Source organism: Rhea pennata, chromosome 1 (assembly GCF_028389875.1).
Source record: "Rhea pennata isolate bPtePen1 chromosome 1, bPtePen1.pri, whole genome shotgun sequence".
NCBI classification, from domain to species: Eukaryota; Metazoa; Chordata; class Aves; order Rheiformes; family Rheidae; genus Rhea; species Rhea pennata.
The window spans coordinates 54,009,519-54,027,977 of record NC_084663.1 but is presented as its reverse complement, the minus strand read 5'-3'; the positions used below and the strand labels follow the sequence as shown (position 1 = coordinate 54,027,977).

Here is an 18,459-nt window from a genome sequence, read left to right as displayed (position 1 = left end):
AGGTTTCTCAGTGTGAAATTGATGATTCGAGCAAGTGCAGTTGACCTTTTTGTCTTGACTTAACCATATCATGGCTGTAGAGAAGTTGGGGGTGCTGAATTATAAACAACTGAATTTTACTAAAATACACAGCTCTTTCATGTGTAGAACTTCTTCTGGGGCTTTCAGGAACGGGAACTAGCTTGAACTAACAGGAAAAGGATGGTGTCTGTTCACAATAATGAAGAGATCTTTCCTGATTGGCCTGAATTGTAGGGAAGATAGTAAGAAATGAGAAATTTTCCCAGAAAAGAACTCAAATTTCTTTCCATAACACCTGTGTCTGAAGAGCCCTGTGAAGGTCATCATTTTTGGGGGGCTAATTTAGAATCTTCTAGATAGGGCACAAAATGCTAGTTTTTGTTTGAGCTATAGCCTAAGAGTAGACGTGTCCTATCTATAGTGTCTGTTCTATGATAATCATTTGTCTAACTGTATCTGGTGTCAGAAAGCATTGAACTTTGAAGTGACTAAGTCATTCTGACTGTCTTTCAGTCTGGACATTTTGTGTGCCATCAGCATGCTTGTGTAAAAATGGTGCATTTGATGCATTCAAACATGTAGTACAGGCTGAAATAACTGTATCCTTTATTCTTGAATTATATGCAGTGATATATATTTACGTTCTCAAATATGCCTGGAGCAAATGGTGGGATTTCTTTCTGCTCCTTTCTATTGAAAATTTTGGGTTTGGGCAGTATTGCCTATATTGGGTCTGTATCCTTTTATTCAAAGGAAAAAAATCTTCCCCATCTGTGTGTTTGGCACTCAAGGTGGTGCTGCTGTTTGCTTTGTTTGCCAGAGCCAGTAAGTTAACATTAGTGTCTTGAGTACAGTTTGGACAGCTGCTGTGCACCTAGATTTAGGATTTCCTTGGCATCAAAATGGTACTTGACAGCTTTGTAAGTGTATACATGGTTCCCTTAGTTTGATACCATTCTACTTTTCAAATACTTCCAGGGGAGTAGGCCACAGCATGCTATTTGTGTACGTATTTACTGCTGTTTGTATCTCCTTCAGAATATAAAGAGCATGAAGATTACCTCTCTGACCTTATACAGACAATAAAAACACATGTAGGTAGGATGTTAGTGAATAGTATTCTAACTGTGACACAATCTGAATACATTTTCATGCTAAAGAGTGGAATTATTCCATCTGGTTTAGCAACATTTTAATATAAAGTAAACAAACCCAACCCTTTTGTCAAGACAATTTCTGAAGGAGGGGCACTCAGAGAACATTAGGCCTTTTCATCTGCCTAATGCTCTTCCTGTGATTAATCTTGGGCTTGTCTACACAGGGAAATTACTCTTGAAAAGGAGGTGTAAGAGTTTTAAACAGTACGAAGATTCTGGGACAGCCCTCAATTTGTACTTCCTTATTTTGTATTGAGAATACTCCACAAGGGGAAGTTACTAGAAAACAATCATTATGGAATAGGTTGTCTATTGTATTATCCCATGTAGACCAGCCTCTAAGGTTGGTTCTATTAGCTTTTAAATTTTCTAATTTTATTTGTCCTTACAGCAGACAGTAAACTTTCAACAGGAAAAGAAGGCTCACTTTGATGTTTGCTAGTCGGAGGGGGCTACTCTAGAGAAGGTGCCACGTATTCTAGCGAAAGACGTTTTTTCTGTTGTCCTGGCTACGCTGCCTCACTGTTTGTCAGCTTAGCTTATGCCATTCTTCAGGATGTAAACCATGCATACAAGGAGTTTTTCTGTCATTGATATGGGAGAAGGTGATTAGAAAAGATCATAATATGCCCTATTATGGATCCTGTTTAACAACTCCTAGAAGAGGCTTCTTTGTATATTCAGAAACTCAGTAACAGCTATTTTTAAGCTGAAACTCTCAGTCTTGTGGGAAATGCCTGAGGCTTCTCTGAGATTCCCAGATTTGGCCTGTATTACAGACACAAAGCTTTTGTTTGAACGCATTGCTTTATTGGGACTCCAAGAAGTGCACTGTGCTCGTTGGACTTCTTTGATGTAACTTAGCATGAGACAGCCTTAAGTGTAAAATCAGGTTTATCCTAGCGAAGCAAAGCAGTGAGTTCTTGAATGAGTTCTTTGAAATAAATTGGAGCAACATTTCCCGAAAAAGCAAATAAAAAAATAATTCTAAAGGGTGCTTAACAACTTAGTTCCTTTTTTATTTTGCTGGTATTTTAGCAAGTTTTGAGAGCTGACAAGCTTATCTCACCCAGTGGAATACTTTGAATATATGTAATTTTTGCTGCTTTGTTCAAGAGGGCTTTTCTTCCCACCCTCTGGCCAACTTTCTGTGCTTATAGTTCTGATAACTTCTTTATTTATCGTGTTCCTTCTAGCTTGAATGGGCTCCATAGTACTTACAGCATTTTTGCCTCTCAGAGACCATAAGATAATGCATAAATATGAAATGTTTTTTAAACATATACAGGTAATTCCAAATGATGCTGTAGCAGGGCCAGTGTGGCTATGTGTAGATATTGTAGTGAAGACAGATGTGTAGATATTGTAGTGAAGACAGGTATTATGGAGGAGAATATGGAGTAATAGCTAATAAGAGGGCAAGCAGAATTAAAATTCCTTGAGGTTAGCTGAGCGATCTCATATGCAGTCTTGCCTACTCCTCTGCTAATGGTACTGTTTACTGGTCACTTTTCTGCCTGAATTTTTGTTTGCAGTTATGTTTGTGTAAATTGGATGTTGGGAAACAGCTTCTTGCCATTGTGTGTTTGGCTTGCAATCGTTTAAATGCAGCTGGATCACACATGGGGAAAAATAGTGCTGAAAACTTGGCAAGCCTCTCTATGTGGATTCCCATGAGATAACAATTGTCAGGACATTGTAATAAATGTTTCATACCACTTAGTTACTTAAGATTATCCAAAGGTACATCTCTTGATTTTTCATTTGCTGTGGCCTCTGCTGCACTCTGAATGTTCTTTTAGCAAAAATGTGATGAGCTAAAGCAATGTAACATATGTCAAAGTTTGCTTTGCATTTCTTCTTTAAACTATAGCTGCTGTTAGGGCCTTATGCTGTATATGATCTTGGTTGTGAGAGTGATTTATTTCTCTCGTTTGTGTTGGTGAATATTATGTGAAGGTTTAATTCCTTCCCCTGGGATATATGCACTAGTTTACATTATTTTTTTCTTACTGGTTATTCTGTCTGCCAGAACAGCAGATGGATAATGCAGAATTCAGCCTTCTGAATAAAAAGTAGATGTTCTCTGGATTTGTCACCTTTCATCTCTTCCATCTCACTTAACTCCTTTCTTCCAAGATAAGTCAGCTTTATGATTTAAGAAGTGATTTATACTGCAAGAAGTGTATTCCTATGCTGTATGATTTATGTCCCATTCTGAAAATACTAATCATATGCCTGTAGTGATCTATGTTCTGTCTTTTTTCCTTAAACTTCACTTTAACAAAAGGCATGGTGCAAGAACAAACAGGAAAGATTCAGAATATTCTCTTAACAGATGAGGTTAGACCAATGTTTATTATTTGTTTTTGAACAGGAGGTAAGAGAAGCTTCTGAAGAACATGTTGCACTGTGAGCTGTGTGACAGATAACCCTGGCTAGCTCCAACCAGAATGGGATTTTGAAAACTCTTAGTTGAGTGCCTTTTGACTGACTTCCTCTGTTCTGCTAGTTTCCATACTTGTTTAGTATGACTAATATATCTCACTTCCCTCTTTTGTTTCCTTCTGCTCATCCCTGAGGATATTTTAGTCATAATCTTCATAAAAATTTGAGAGCTCACCTGAGTGTTTTTTAAAGTAAGGCTTTCCAAAGGCATTTAGATAAAGATATATCTTTTTGTTCCAACCTAGTTTAACAGTAGCAGCAGACGAATTTGTACGCTGTTTGCAAAGGTACAAAAAGGTCTTACAACTTGCTGTCAGCTTCTCCTTTTTTCCTCAAAACCATTGGTACTGATAATGTCACTACACTGGAACAAAGGCCAGACCCTTAAAGGTAATCTGAGTGCCAGTTCCACACTGAGTTTTAGCATCTGGGCCTTGTGATATTTACATAAAAGAGAAAACAGAAGAAGTTGTCTGAGAGTGAAAGAAAAACAAATTCTAACAGCTAAGATTGTATTGATGCTTCTCTGTCTGAAAGTGTTTCTGTGGTCTCTCTTTTTTTCTTTCCCCAGCCACTGAGCATCTTTGATGTCCATTTTCTAAACGCAGTTGGTGACCTGCTGGACCTCATTCCTGCATTGTTTGAGTATTCTGCACGGAGCGGACAGTGCAATGTTGAGCCAGGAGGCCATGGGAAGTATCAGTGGGATATGGGTCACTGCTCTGCTCTCATCAAGGTGAGTACCAAAGATGTCATTTCCAGTGAGTATATTGATTTATAATATAATGAGTCTATGTTTCTGTTGTATTAACTGTTTTTTTGCCTGTGCATAAAGGGCACAGACAATCAAGGCCCTTCGTGCATGTCGTTTATGCCTCTCTAGGATATTGAGTCAAATTTTGCTCGCTTTGTGTTCAAGAAAAACAAATTGTCATTGAGAAACTGCTGGAATCATTAGGGAATGGAGAGAGATGGAGAGCAGAAGAGTGATATGTTTTGCTGAGCTGATTGAAAGGATAGCATGAATGCCTACAAATAAATTAGGGAAATAAGCAGGGCAGGAAGGAGGAGGATTTCTTAAACTAAAGGGCAGCGCTGGCACAAGAAGAAATGGGTGTTAGCAGCTAAGTTATGAATACAGTCTGGCGATCAGAAGGTTTCTAGCTGTTAGTAGTGGCACTTTGAAACAGCTTTCCAATCGCAATGACAGAAACGAACACTTTTCAGATAATATTTAAGCATCTGATACATCATGGCCATGACTCATTTTTTTTTTCAGGGTTGAAATTATCAATAATTAGAATATGAAGACCTCATGTATCCCAGAGCAGCAATATTTGCTTTAACTAGACAAAATTTAAACATTTACTTACAGCAACAGACTTTTAAGTCAACAACAAATTTTAGAACCAGAGAAATGCTGTGGAAAAGATATCCTGTCAATGTGAATTTACTTTTCAAAATGGATTTGTTTATCTTTGCTTCTGTACTTTAAACCCATCCAGAGGAACTTTCACAGAAACAGCATGTTCTAAGTTTATGTTGGAGATTGTGGAGAGCTGAGTTGAATATGTAAATAGAAATATTCAAGAGGAAAACAGGGATACAAAACCTACCATGTGATGCAGGTATCCAAAAAAACCCCTAAGCTGTTTCATTTTGAAAAATAACAACTGATTATTTGAAATAGCATATTGGCAAGAATTATTCCTAGAGGTTTCAGAAATTCGCTGATAAGTACACAATTAAAAACATAAGAATCTGCTCATTCTTGAACAAAGCAATTAATCAAGCTACTTACAACAGGTTATTTTCCCAGTTTCTCTGAAGTATGAAACATGCAGTGCATGGTAGGGCCTCAAAATTGTTCATTGTTCTGCTTCCATTTTCCAGGTTCTACCTGGATACGAGAACATCTATTTTGCCCATTCCAGCTGGTTTACGTATGCAGCCACACTGAGAATATATAAACATTGGAACTTCAATATAGTTGATCCAGACACTAAAACCAGCCGTGTCTCATTCAGCAGTTACCCAGGTAAGGTGAAAAACCCCCCCAAATTTAGAACATCCAAGATGGAATGGGCTTTTTTACTGGCTTTCAGATGTCTTGCCTGTAAAAACAGTGGTACCAAAAGAAGCACTGAGTTCAGCCTACCTTAATTCTTTTTTTTTCAGACACTGAGAGGGGAAAATGTCGTCTTTGATTTTCTCACTTGAATATGTTGTTGTTGTTTTGTTGTTGATTAATAGCCTGTAGTTCTCTGAATAGCGCTAGTTAAATATTCTACTATCCCTGGCACAGCCATGCTGCTCTGAATTCTGCTTTTGTTGTCCGCAGTCATATGAACTGTTGAACTTCCCCTCACCTGGCCTATAGCATTGGCATGTTTAATGATAATAACTCAGTTTTGAACACTTCTGTTTACCATTGTGGCATGAGTCATGCTGTAATGTGATTGTTAGAGAGTATGCTACACTGGCCATTTGAAATTGTAAAGATTTCTTTGTTGTTGGGTTAGCAAACCTTCTGCTGATTTCCCCCTCTCCCCCAGCTTCTCTGTAGAGTGTAGCCGAGGGGAGTATTCTTTTTATCCTCAGTTCATATGTTAGTAATATAGCCAGCCAGACTATTTATAATCTTCCGTGGAAAGATTTGGCAGCATATAGTATTCTCAAGTTTCTTGGGAAGAATGTTAGCAATTGCCAGCATTTAATTTTTTAGTGGTAAAATATGGATTATTGAATTAAAAAAAAGAAAAAAAAAAGACTAGGGTAGAACAGTGAACTATGAATGTGGAAAAACTAAAGCAAAATCTAAGAATGTCTGAGTGTGTTAGCACTGCACAATTTTGAAGGTCAAATTTCAAACTCCAAAATGCTCAGTCAGTCAAATTTTAAAATTCTTTAAAGTGAAGTATATGCCATAGGGGAGACTGATAAAATTTTGCATTAGTTGTTGATTGAAAAATGTGCTTTGATTAACTGCTGTGGTTCCCTTACTACAAAGGCAAAGGTCTGTCATGGCAGGGACTCCTGAAACTGTGACTAAAGAGCATTTTTGAAAAGCAGCTGCGTTCATTGCAGGTTGAAAGCAAATATTTTTCTGTAGGATTCTGATCCTTCTCAGTGACTCTCAAGAATGCAACTTTTTCTGAAACTGGGATTTTTGCTTTGATGAAGGTGCAGAGGTATTTTGGTCAATGCCTGTAAGTGTACAGCCTTTCGAGAGACTGTTATCTCTAATTCCACTAGAGGAGTTCCTCTAGCTTGTTGCAAGGAATTTTGACAAACCTGTGTTACCTGGTAGAATGCCAAGGCTTCTGTCTGAGCTGTCTGTCACTGATAGAAATTTATTCTGGGTCTGGTATCTCCTAGAAAAAATACTATTGAACATAATACTCTTCTTTAGGAGAATGTGGCTATGTTTCCCAAATGTTGTATTTTGTATCATGCTGCAGATTAAAACTAGGGATCAGGATTGCCCATGCAGAGCTTTTTAGTGGGTGTAAATGCTGATGTCTTTAAGTTGTTTTGCTCCTTTTATGGGTTCTTCACATAGAATGAAATACAGGTCTTCTTTTTTGACCAGGTTGATCAAGGACGTTTCAAGGGAGGGTATCAGAAAATTGTCTACTAACATGCTGAAGTAGTCAGGGCTTGTTCTCTAACATACAAAATCCAGCGTACTTCCTAAGACTGTTGGGACCTGCAGAGAACTTTTAAGAGATGGCTTATTTTAAAGGTTGCTTGTGCCAGGTAGACTCTGCAAAGATGGAGTAACTTTACTTCTACCAGCAAAGTTTGGTAAGAACTGTGTAACAAAACGTAGTTTCCATGGCCGCAGTGAAATTTGAGAGACCGGTGGTATGCAAAGTGCACTTACTGGCTCCATATACCACAAGCGCTAGACAAGCATGATCACTGGGGTACAGCAGACTACATTTGCTGTGGACATAGTACACAAACTTGCAGTTCTCCAAAAGATGAACAAGCTCTAAAGCACTGGCCTGGTGATGATCTAGTGACATTATACAGGAAGGAGGGAACTGGCAAATTCTTCTGCTTCATACTGTGTTGAGATGAAGCCTTATATTTTCACAACATCTGACCATGGAACCCACAAGTCCTCTTCATGGCTCAACTTGTCAACTGTAATTTCTCCCTGTATGTGAGCTCTCAGTCTTACTCTCAATCTTGATAGATAGTAAGAACTAGAAAGAAAGTCCTAGCTAGTAAATGTCCCTGAATAATAACCTAAATGGTCTTAATGGGCATAGAAGTATTGATTTCTGGTCAGAAACGAAGAGCATTAGAAGAGGCAAGTATTCCTCTAAGCTGTCAGTGATATTCAAATGAGTAATTAATAGAGTTCTGTCATCCAATAGCATGGATATAAAGCAAAACTCTTCTGCTGTCCAAAGTTGCAATAGAAAAGCTTGAAAAGCTTCAAGGAGATGTTTGCCTTTGGGGAGGAGTGTGTCATCCTCTTGATTTTTCCTGGAGTCAGACAGTCAAATTGTCCAGATTGTTTGCTTATTTACTGAATTTCAAAAGATGAGCTCATATACTACCAAAATTAGTATTTGCTATGACTCTGTTTAGGTGATCTAAGACTAACAACAATGCATGTCAGCACACACATTACAGTACAGCTAGAGGGACTTGCGCTTCCTTACATCTGCTGAGATTGAGTGGGCAGGTAGGAGGACAGGCAGGAATTGCAGGCTCCAATCCTGCTTCCCCAGCAGTTCCCCAGGTTTCTGCTAGCATACTCCAATGTCAGTGTTGCCGTGTTAGCTTCCCTGCTGCTTTCTTGGTTTTAGAGCAACAGTAGCACTATGGAAGCACAGACAAATGGAGATGAATGAGAATAGTAATCTCAGCTCTTGCAGAATGATTTAGTCACTTGCTGCTTATTTCCATGCTAATCTTAATCCTCACTTGAACTCTGCTGCTGATCTTGGCCTTTTCTGCCATTGAAATCAACTATGAAAGCTGAATGCAGAGTAGCTCTGTGAAAATGGGAAGGAAGAATGCCTGAGTTGAATGCTAGGGCACCGCTGATTTTAATCTCTCATTCAAGTGTTGGGCACAAGTACTTAATACTGTGGTTGGTGCAACTGTGATATATGCAACAGAGAGAAATTGTACAGGCCATGTGGCTGTTGCTTACAGATGTTTGCTGAATCTATGCTTGTTTGGAGGGATTAAAAAAAATGCAGTGGCAGGGACCAGTTGGATGCTGTGATTCTGCAGGACATACATGGCAAAAAGAGCAGAGAGGGCGAAGAAATGGCCCTGCTGTGTGGTCACTGCTCTACCCTGCCACACTGTCAGGGCAGTTCAGGAGACTGGCAGATTCTCCTCTGCTTTCAGCTGGCTCATGGGCTTTTGCCAGACTTTTGCTTCCTTGCTCCCTCAAACTTCTGTCTAAAATTTGGGAACAAGCAGAGAGGAGTATCTAATGTACGTTATTTCCCTGGGCTCTCATCTCCAGTATGGGATGTGCTATCGGTTAGTGCCTAGTATACAAGCAGAGGGAAGGCAGCTGGCAGGAGTTCAGTCTTGACATGAGAAGTGACTGCTGATGGGTTTAAGAAAGCTAATTCAAAGAAATGCCTCCCTTCCTGTCGTCCTGGGCTGTTTGTAGTGCAGAGTGTTGAGCATCTCAGCCAGGAACTACTGCCATCCCTGTGAGGTGGTGGCTATGTGTCTCATGCCTCTGTGACTTGTAGGCTATGATACTGTCCCTTTCTGTACTTGAATGAGCAGAGTGACCTGTCAAAATACGAGAAAAACAAATGCTGTCTGGTTCAGAAAGCAGCAGCCACTTCTTTTAGTAACAATAGGTATCAGGAGCATGTCACCCCTCACATGCTGTCCAGTGTGCTGGCTCCCTGGAAAAAGTTGTGGCTCAGATTTTGAAGAGGATTTTGCTTTGCTTGGTGGATTAATAGTGTCATGATGAATGAAGATCCAGGCTCTGGAAAATTCACAGTTTTCCAGTGGTGTTTGGAAATTGAACCTGAATGGCTCAGACCCAGAAGATGCAATCAGAAATGCTTGTGTTTGTTTCTATATAGGAACAGTCAGGTTTGTAGAAAAAAAATTGATTGTGAATTGCTGATAAGAATGGAGATTGGTTTACAGCAAAGAGGTAAATAATTGACCTATACAAAGGGATAACAGTTGATATGAAAGGCAATTTCAGTAACAGCAAATTCTCATGAATAGTTAAAAAGACAAGAACAAAATGCGAGGACATCAAATACTTTGCTGTCTCTAGGCTTCACCTGGGTTTTATTGTTAGGAATTCTTTTCCCCTGGGTAAACCTGTGATATATGTTCAATTTTCCTTTGTATTAGGGGTGGCTGTGTCCTAAGTCATAATGGCATATATTGTCTCTGGGTAATTGGGCTAGCAGCGGTGTATACTGGAGGGCACATTGTATTGTAAAAGTACAGCAGGACTAAGGCCTAGAAAGAAATCCTCTTGTTCTTGGTTTAGCTGAACTTTGCAATTTATTTGAATTACAGAGTTCAAACTTCAGTTAATTCAGCATCATTCTTTGTGTTGACACTTACTTTCGGTTGAATTTTTCTGTTTTAACTCAGCTTAAGTTGATTTAAAAAGGGAAAAAAAAAAAAAAACCTACCTTGTTTATTTTGAAGTAGACCACTTGGCATTGGCACCCGCATGGGAACTGGTGTTTAATTCAGATTAGTTATTAAATGATTTTACTTCTGGTCTCTGTGTAAGCACTCAACTTGTTAGGCTGCAGCTTATTGGTGGAATATCGCATGTCCTTATGTAAGATAAACTGGCAACAGCCTGGTTTCATTTCATGTGTTTCATTTCTTGTCCTTACCTATTTGAGAGAGTACTCTGCTTTTGATATGCTTTATTTACTGTTACTTTTTTTCTGTCTGTCTCCAAGACCATGGGCTGGCAACCACTCTGCATGTTCTATGCTGAAGTGTTTTCAGAGATTAGGTGACCATAAAATAGTTTCTCATGGATCTGTTCTGATTTGAGACATGGAAGAAATCTGCTGTGATGGAGCACTCAAACACTACAGGCCTCTTCTGCCTGAAGGAGGTCAGCCTTTTCATGAAAGTCCAGGAATAGGAGGCAGAGCTCAATTTTCTCTCTGATTCTCATAGGTCACTGGCTTAAGTTTGTTTGCAAAGTGCAGTAATGAGGCTTGCTGTAGAAGATTTTATAGAGGAGCACAACAATTACACTAAATTATTGCTTGAGTTGAGTAGCTTAAAGCTTTGTCCTTAAAGGAATGCTGTTTAGAAATGAAGATTTTAGCATGTTATGTACTTTTTGATGTCAGTAAAAGCTCTTTGGTAAGAGTCTAGCTTCTGGATGACATCCCCATCAGGAGCTCAATTAATCTGAACCTTTTCTTCCCCAACCTGGCAACTGCCAGCCCTATGCTGTCTGGGGAATCTAGAAGTCAGAGTATTTCTGCTTTGCAGGTAGTGACCAGTCGCCATGCTATCCATGGTATTATAACTGACCTTTGCAGCTCTATATGCCATCTCCTGGCGTAGGATCTGCAAATGAACCTAGTGTTTCTGTTAGCATGTAACCTGGAAAGGAATCCTGCTGTCAAGAATAGACTGGAAGGAAGATTTTCTACTTGGCTAGTTTAGTCCAGAAGGAATTAATTTAAATAAATACCTGCTGCTTCCTCCCACCCACCCTAAATAAAAATCCCAAACTGAAACATGTTGATAAAAATCTGTTTGTGGGATTTGTTCATTTCATTTTTCTTTGTCATATTTTTAAACAAACCTCTGTGTTACAAACATATACTCACCAAGCTTTTAGATTCTGTAATCCCCAGGGTAGGAATAGAACTATTGATTCACGTAAGAAGGGGAAAATTGCAAGAGGGAAAGTATGGGACATAAACCTGAAGCAAATGCTGTAGACAGAAGATGTAGGTGGTATGTCAAACGTATGATAAGCGAGAAGATGTGCCCTTATAGGGAGGCTTAACCCACTTGCAGAAGCTGCCATCTCATCTTTTAATATTTGTATGGCTTGATTTTATACACAAACACACACACACACACACAGTATGATCCATTTGTAGCTTGGGTCTCTGTTTTTTTCTATGAGTATATCACAGTGATAACAAACTTTTGTATTGTTGTTTAAGGCTTTTTGGTGTCCCTGGATGACTTTTACATACTAGGCAGTGGCTTGATAATGTTGCAGACTACCAACAGTGTGTTCAACCAAACCCTACTTAAGCAAGTGGTGCCTGAATCCCTGTTTGCTTGGCAGAGGGTTCGTATTGCTAACATGATGGCAGACAGCGGGAAAGCTTGGGCAGAAATTTTCTCAAAGTGCAACTCTGGTAAGTATGCTCTTTTGTGAATCGTAGAAGAAAGGATATGTTTCCTCTCCTCCTTGTACCTTTGCCTTCCTCAGGAAAGACTTGTAACTTTATTCACTCCTCCCCCAGGGACCTACAACAACCAGTACATGGTGCTGGACCTGAAGAAGGTCAAGCTACAGAAGAGTCTTGATGAAGGTGCATTGTACATTGTTGAACAAATCCCAACTCTTGTGGAATATTCTGATCAAACAAGTGTTCTCCGGAAAGGTAGTAGCTCTTACAGTAGCTGATGGCTTGGGAAAGCCAGATGTTTGTGCCAGCTGATAGAGAACTTTGCTTCATAACTGAAAAAGTTTTTTGGGCACTAAGATTTTGAGTTAGAAAGCTTTGTGTGAGCATATCTCTGTTGCCAAGTCAATAACTTTGCATTCATTTCTCCTACTGGGTGTGGTAGAAGTGTGGTGAGCATCTGTGTTTCTTGGAATTCTGCAAGGGAAGGATTGACTTCACCTTATTTCTTTCTGTTCTTGCTTTTCTCTGATATCATTTTGCCCTGTCTTAGGGACTCGTGGGGAAGGGAGGTGAAGTCTCTTCTAAAGCAGTGCTGAATAACTGCAATGCTGTGGGCTATTTGTAGTGTTTTGTGAGTAGGTCACTCTGCCTGCTTTTAAAGAAGTTTGCCATTAAATTCACCTCCTTTGCTGAACTTTTATGGAGCTGTGTTATCTGGTAAACATTTGCTGTTCCAAAGATTCCTTAATCCCACAGTAAGGCTAGTAACAAATTGATGGAAAACAAACAAGAATCTAGTGAATTAAAATGCCCACTGTCAGGTTGCATTCACAGGCATTCTCCAGACATTCCATATTTTCATCCAAAAGCCTAAGCTGTTTCCACAATCTTGGGTGTCTGATGCTTTTTGCTCCCCCTTCTCTAATCACATGCTGAGAAGGTGATCTGATAATTGCCTTTCTTCAAAATTACTGGAAATGCCTTTACCTTAACAGCTGGAGTTTTTTCTCTTTGGAATTTTTCCTTGTCTCTGGTTTCTTGGAAACATCCAGCTTATTTTAGGCATTAACACAATGTAAATAGGGTTTTGTGAGATGTATCTCATCAGTTGTTTGCAAAAATTTGTTTTCTCTTATACTTCTCTGGCTTCTTAATCCATTGACGATATTAAACCAGGAAGTTGCACCTTATTTTTCTGTTTGTGATCATGCAATGCCTTGGGCACCCCTGTGCTGTGTTGTGGTGCAGACAACCAAGCTAATGGGAGCATCTTTAGCTCTGGTATTTGAAGTGATACAGCTAGCTATGTCCTGTCTGCACTGCACCTGTGTTAATGAGCCTGACACACAGACCAGATTTAGAGGGTTCCCACAGATCTCCCATAGGGCTAAGCCCAACCTCTGAGCTTGGACACATAGCTTGCTCTAAAGCTCTCCTTCAAGTTTAGGCTCGTAACCCTTTCTTCAGAGGTACCAAAACTGCAGGATAGTGGCAAATGTGCAGCTATCCACCTTCTCTCCCCATTGCACAGTGTACAACCACAGCTTTCCAGCGACTACTACTCAGCAGCCTGAGTGTTTGTGTTTGCTTGCCTGCTTCCTGTTCATCCCTCTTAGCTCTGCAGTTGCTGTATATCTATTTAATTCCAGTTTTCTTTTTTCTGAGGTCTCTTTTTTCTAACTGTTGTTTTGGGGCCCTCAGTATGGCACAAATACATGTTTGCTTAGGTGTTTTATTTTTAAAATTCCGCTCTGCCTTCATCACTGCTGTATCTGCTGGTTGTCCCTGGCATCTCAGCAGTGTGCCTTACTCTGATAAGCTGAGAAGGGGAAAGGAGGGAGGGAGTTCAGGCCTTTGCAATGCACTTACAGAATATTTGGTGGAGAGAAATGATCTTTCCCTGCTCAGCCTCAGAGGAGCTTGATGTCTGCAGGATAACTGGGGCTGTTCTCTGTGTTCACATTGGACTCCTGCAAGTCTGATCTCAGCTGCCTGGCGGGATGAGTCCTCAGGGTGGGAGCCTGGGGGTTAATAACCTAGGTACAGTCTCCAGTGATACTGTACTGGGACTCAACTGTAGTCCTTCTAGTGACTGCTGTGAAATTTTCCTACATTCAGACCAGCTTGATGTGTTATTCGTAGACATCCTGTTAAGGCAATGCAGCATGGAAATTTTTCGTTTGTTTGTTTTGTTAATTTGTTGTTTTTTTTTTCTCTGCCAGGTTACTGGCCTTCATACAATATCCCCTTCCATGAAAAGATTTACAATCTCAGTGGGTATGCAGCATATGTTGAGAAGTATGGCATGGACTTCTCTTATGAGCTTGCACCAAGAGCAAAAATCTTCCGGCGAGACCAGGGCAAGGTGACCAACTTGGAAAGCATGAAGTACATCATGAGATACAACAGTAAGAAACGTACTGTGGAGCTGATCTTAATAAAGCGGTGTTATATTTATTTCTTGGATTTAGTCATAAGTCATATAGAGCAGAGCTACATTACCCATGTGCACACAGAGCAAAGGGACAATGCAAGCTTACTGGTGAGGTAGGAGACAAAGCTAAAAATTACTCTAACAGAAACAAGACTGGCATTCCTTACAGAGTCCCAGGGTTCCTTCCAGACCCCCCAGTTTCAGGGTCTCTCAGGCCTGCTGTCTGACCTTTCCAGAGAGCTCCTAACACTCCAGGAGACTTTCTGAGGACTGCTGTTCCTCAGTATGACTGCAGTCTGTACAGTGTCTTTCAAAGCTGTAAATCCTAATCGTCAGTCAGACTAGGCCAGGCCAGAAAATTTTGTGTGAAAACTACAGATCAATTTGGTCTCTTTTACTCTGCTCAAGCAGAATGACCTTTGGGTAGATAATGCTGTGTTCTACTTTTCTCCTGACAGGGTTCTCCTGGGCTGAATTAAAAGCAGATAATTAAACTTCTGGCCAAGTCCATCTCTAAGTACAGATAACTTTAGATGCTTTATTTTTTTTCTCAGTTACAGAGAGTGTGCTGATAGCTGGGTTTGGGATGCCTCTTTCAGAGTGGGTGCTGCTGTTTGAGCTGTGAATAGCAGCAGGCTCATAGATGTTGAGGCTTGTCTGTCTTCCCATTCTAGCTTTCTGCTGCTGCAGTGGGTGTTTGAAGCTTTTGCTTTTTGCCACTTGTTTTAGTCCTGAATGGGAAAACGAAAGCTCTCACTACTGCACTTTTCCGCTTTTCCTTACTACTCCCCCCACCCCCTTTTTCCCCCATCGATTGCTTTTCTTTCTTTACAAAGTTTCTGCAAGCTTTAGTTGTGTGGAGTCGTAGATGGTTGTAGATTGGCAGTGGTACCCCTGGGATGTAAGAGCAGCTGTATGGACTTGCACTGGAAGCTTGTCTGCTTAGTATCCTGTCTCAAACATGGACTTCCAGGTGGTACCTGAGGAGGAGTGTGAGAGTGATAGACTGATTTATCTGTTAGGTACTACACAACTTTCTAGTGGCTTAGGGACTTTGCTCCATCAGTAGAGGCTTTGTGTGAAGGGTCTGATTTGTTCTTTTCTTCCCTCCTCACGTTTCTCCCCAGACTACCGGCGTGATCCTTATGCTGAACACAATCCTTGCAACACCATTTGCTGCCGGGAAGACTTGAATCCTTCTTTTCCAGTGCCAGCAGGCTGCTATGACTCCAAGGTAAAGTACCCTTGAATGCAGTGTCTGCTGCAGTGCTGAATGTTTGCTGTAGCCTGTTTATGCTCCAATCAGACTTAAAACACATCTCCCTGCACTAGGGTGGGCATGGCAGGACCATGAGGCTCCTGTGTGTGTTCTCTCTTTGAACTGGGTGTTTGGGCAGCTCACAGGATGGCGCTCTCTGTAGCGAGTCCCATCTTCTGTCTCCAAAGCTAGGCCTCACAGAGTGATAGGTGGCAGAAAGATGGAGTTGGGGGAGGAGTACATGAGAAGTGCAGAAGCATGATGTCCATGGGGGAACTCCTGGCATTTAGGAGTTAAAATCCAAAGCTTTGCAGCTTGAGGGAGCCCAAGAGGAGATTGGAATGAATCTTCACTCATAGGAAGAGTGATTGCTGCACAGACCTAGGTTTTGTTCATGGGGACCGTGTGGGTGCCTCCCTGAAGCCTGCAGGAAGATGTCTTCTTTCTCTCTTTAGCTTTGCCTTTACAAAAACCTAGTTCTCTAGTGAGTCACCATGCTCCTGGCCTTGCCTCTCTGTAAAACTACTTTGAGTAAAGGCTGGCAAAGGTCACATTGCTTTTTTGCAGGTTATGGGAAAAATGCTTAGATCCACTGTCTTGGAGAAAGACAGCTTTTTAGGCAGCTTGCGTGGAATTTTCACTGTGAGGACAATATTTAAGTGAGTTGCTGTCTGGACTGGGTGAGCTGGTAATTAACATAACATTTTATCCCACTGGGACCAGCCTACTGCTTTTTTAGATTGTTTGATTGCCAGAATGGGCTCTGTGGAGTCTGTTTTGACATTGACGGTGCCGAGCATCTCTTCAACTTGCACAAGCCCAGGTCAGCTTGCCTGCCTGCCTTGCCAGATAGCTGTGGTGGCCTGCAGGAGCTCCCAGGGCTGGTTATTGCCTGATAATTCCAGAAAATTGCTCTGTAGAGGTGTTCAGAAAGGGAGGCGGACAGAATGCTCTGGTGTGGTGCTTTCAATAGCATGGTTAGGCAAGGGAAAAGGGTTGGTCTGGGCTGGGGGAGAACTGGGGACTAACAGGGATTGGTGAGGGAAATGGAGTGAGCCCAGAGAAGAGGCAAAAGTCAGTCACTAATGCCAAATCTGTTGTAAACACTAAAGACCATCTCTGAGTTTGTGAAAATGGAGCAGGATGGGGGCCTCTTGGGAGACAATGAAGAAGCAGGTCAGGGGCTGGATGGCAATGGTAACTGCTTCCTTCATCCTTTTCTGAATTACCCTGCCAGTTTCCAAGGGGACGACCCAAGCACTCAACACACAGCAGTGCTTAGGCCAGACCCTCCAGGCTGCCTGCTGCAGCTCCAGCTCTTATGGGGAGACCCAAACACAAGGAGGATTGTCCTGAGGGCAGACATGTGGCCTTTCTCCAGCTTTAGTAGTGCAACAGCCAGGTGCTGCACAGACTTGCACTTTGCTACTGCTCTCTGGCCCTTCAGTGCTGGGTATTTTGTGGATGAAGATGCTTCTGTGCTGGGCAGGAATGTTCCCTGACCAGCATTCACTTCCCCTTGCTCATTTTTTATTGTTAACAAATCTCCCCGAGCTGTTGCTGCTCTCTGTGATAGGTGCATGTCAAACACCACGCAGCCATTTTACCCTGACTCTTACCTTTTATTGTCCTTTATTACAGGTGTCAGATTTCCGACTGGCTTCAGCTTTCACAGCTACTGCAATCAACGGCCCCCCAGTACAGGGTGGGCTCCCTGTATTCACTTGGAGAAGGTTTAACCACACACGACACCAGGGCCTGCCAGAATCATACAACTTTCATTTTGTCACTATGAGGCCAATCCTGTAAAATCAGCATTGATATTCCAAAATGGATTTTTTTTTCCACAGAAATTTTTATTTCCTTGTATAATAAATCTACCAGGCTGTCCACATACCCAGGCCTCACCTGCCTTTCCCTGTCCTGCCTGCTAGGCGTGGTGTTCTGAGATCGGCCATCTCTGTCCAGCCCAATGTATGTGCTGACCCAGGTCTTCTGAGGTATTTATTTGGGTGGCCATTTCTCTGATCAGGATTGATGGGAAGGTCATGTGGAGGTCTACAGGCATGGCACTGCCTTTTGGTTATCTATCTGAGCCATCATCACAGTTGCTGATGGCTCAAAGCGTGGGCGAACTGCTGTGATTTAACAAAGTGATTTATAGTAGCAACATAGGACCTGCCTTCTGGGATGGGCTGGGCCATGTTTGGAGCCCTGGTGGCTTTTTCTCTGCACTTGGCTTGATCTTTGCCTCTTGAGCAGTGCGAGTGAGAACTGCAGTGAATAGCTTACTATCCAGGAATATTACTAGGAAAGCAAGTAGGCCATGACATTTTGCACCTTGCTCTCTGTGGCAGATGAGCGAGCTCTTTGTTTGCAGGGCACTAATTTTGTCGCTTTTGTAAAATTTCTTTTGTTGTCTCACTCTAAGTAGTGTACAAAGGTCAGAATTTGAATGCTAGTGAGGGTACATGCTGACAGAGGGGTGCCTCGTGATTTCTGCAAGCAGCCTGTTTCTTCTGGAAACACCATTGGTGGGTGAGGTTGTGTGTGCGTGTGTGTGTGTGGTGGGGGTGTTTTTAACTGACCTTTGGCATTTCAGTAACTTCATCTTGAATTCTTTGGCTGAGATCATACCTGCAGTGGGACCTCTGGGATCCCAGGCTGTTCTGCAATTTGCTCAAAAGCTGAGTGACTGTGTGTGTGTGCGCGTACGCACGCATGCATTTATCTGTGTTTGTGTGACTTTCCAACTGTCCCACTCGG

General features: G+C 41.4%; 1 protein-coding gene across 1 annotated transcript in view; it reads left to right on the top strand.

Moving 5' to 3' along the window:
* PLBD1 (phospholipase B domain containing 1) overlaps window positions 1–17,589 on the top strand; it is a 36,473-nt gene extending 18,884 nt beyond the window's left edge. The window contains exons 5-11 of the mRNA XM_062568635.1: window positions 4,198–4,362; window positions 5,520–5,664; window positions 11,807–12,007; window positions 12,116–12,256; window positions 14,224–14,409; window positions 15,563–15,669; window positions 17,335–17,589. Coding sequence (XP_062424619.1) covers window positions 4,198–4,362; window positions 5,520–5,664; window positions 11,807–12,007; window positions 12,116–12,256; window positions 14,224–14,409; window positions 15,563–15,669; window positions 17,335–17,502 — 1,113 coding nt within the window. The 3' untranslated portion in view covers window positions 17,503–17,589. The remainder of the gene's footprint in view (window positions 1–4,197; window positions 4,363–5,519; window positions 5,665–11,806; window positions 12,008–12,115; window positions 12,257–14,223; window positions 14,410–15,562; window positions 15,670–17,334) is intronic.
* Window positions 17,590–18,459: the final 870 nt, after the last annotated feature.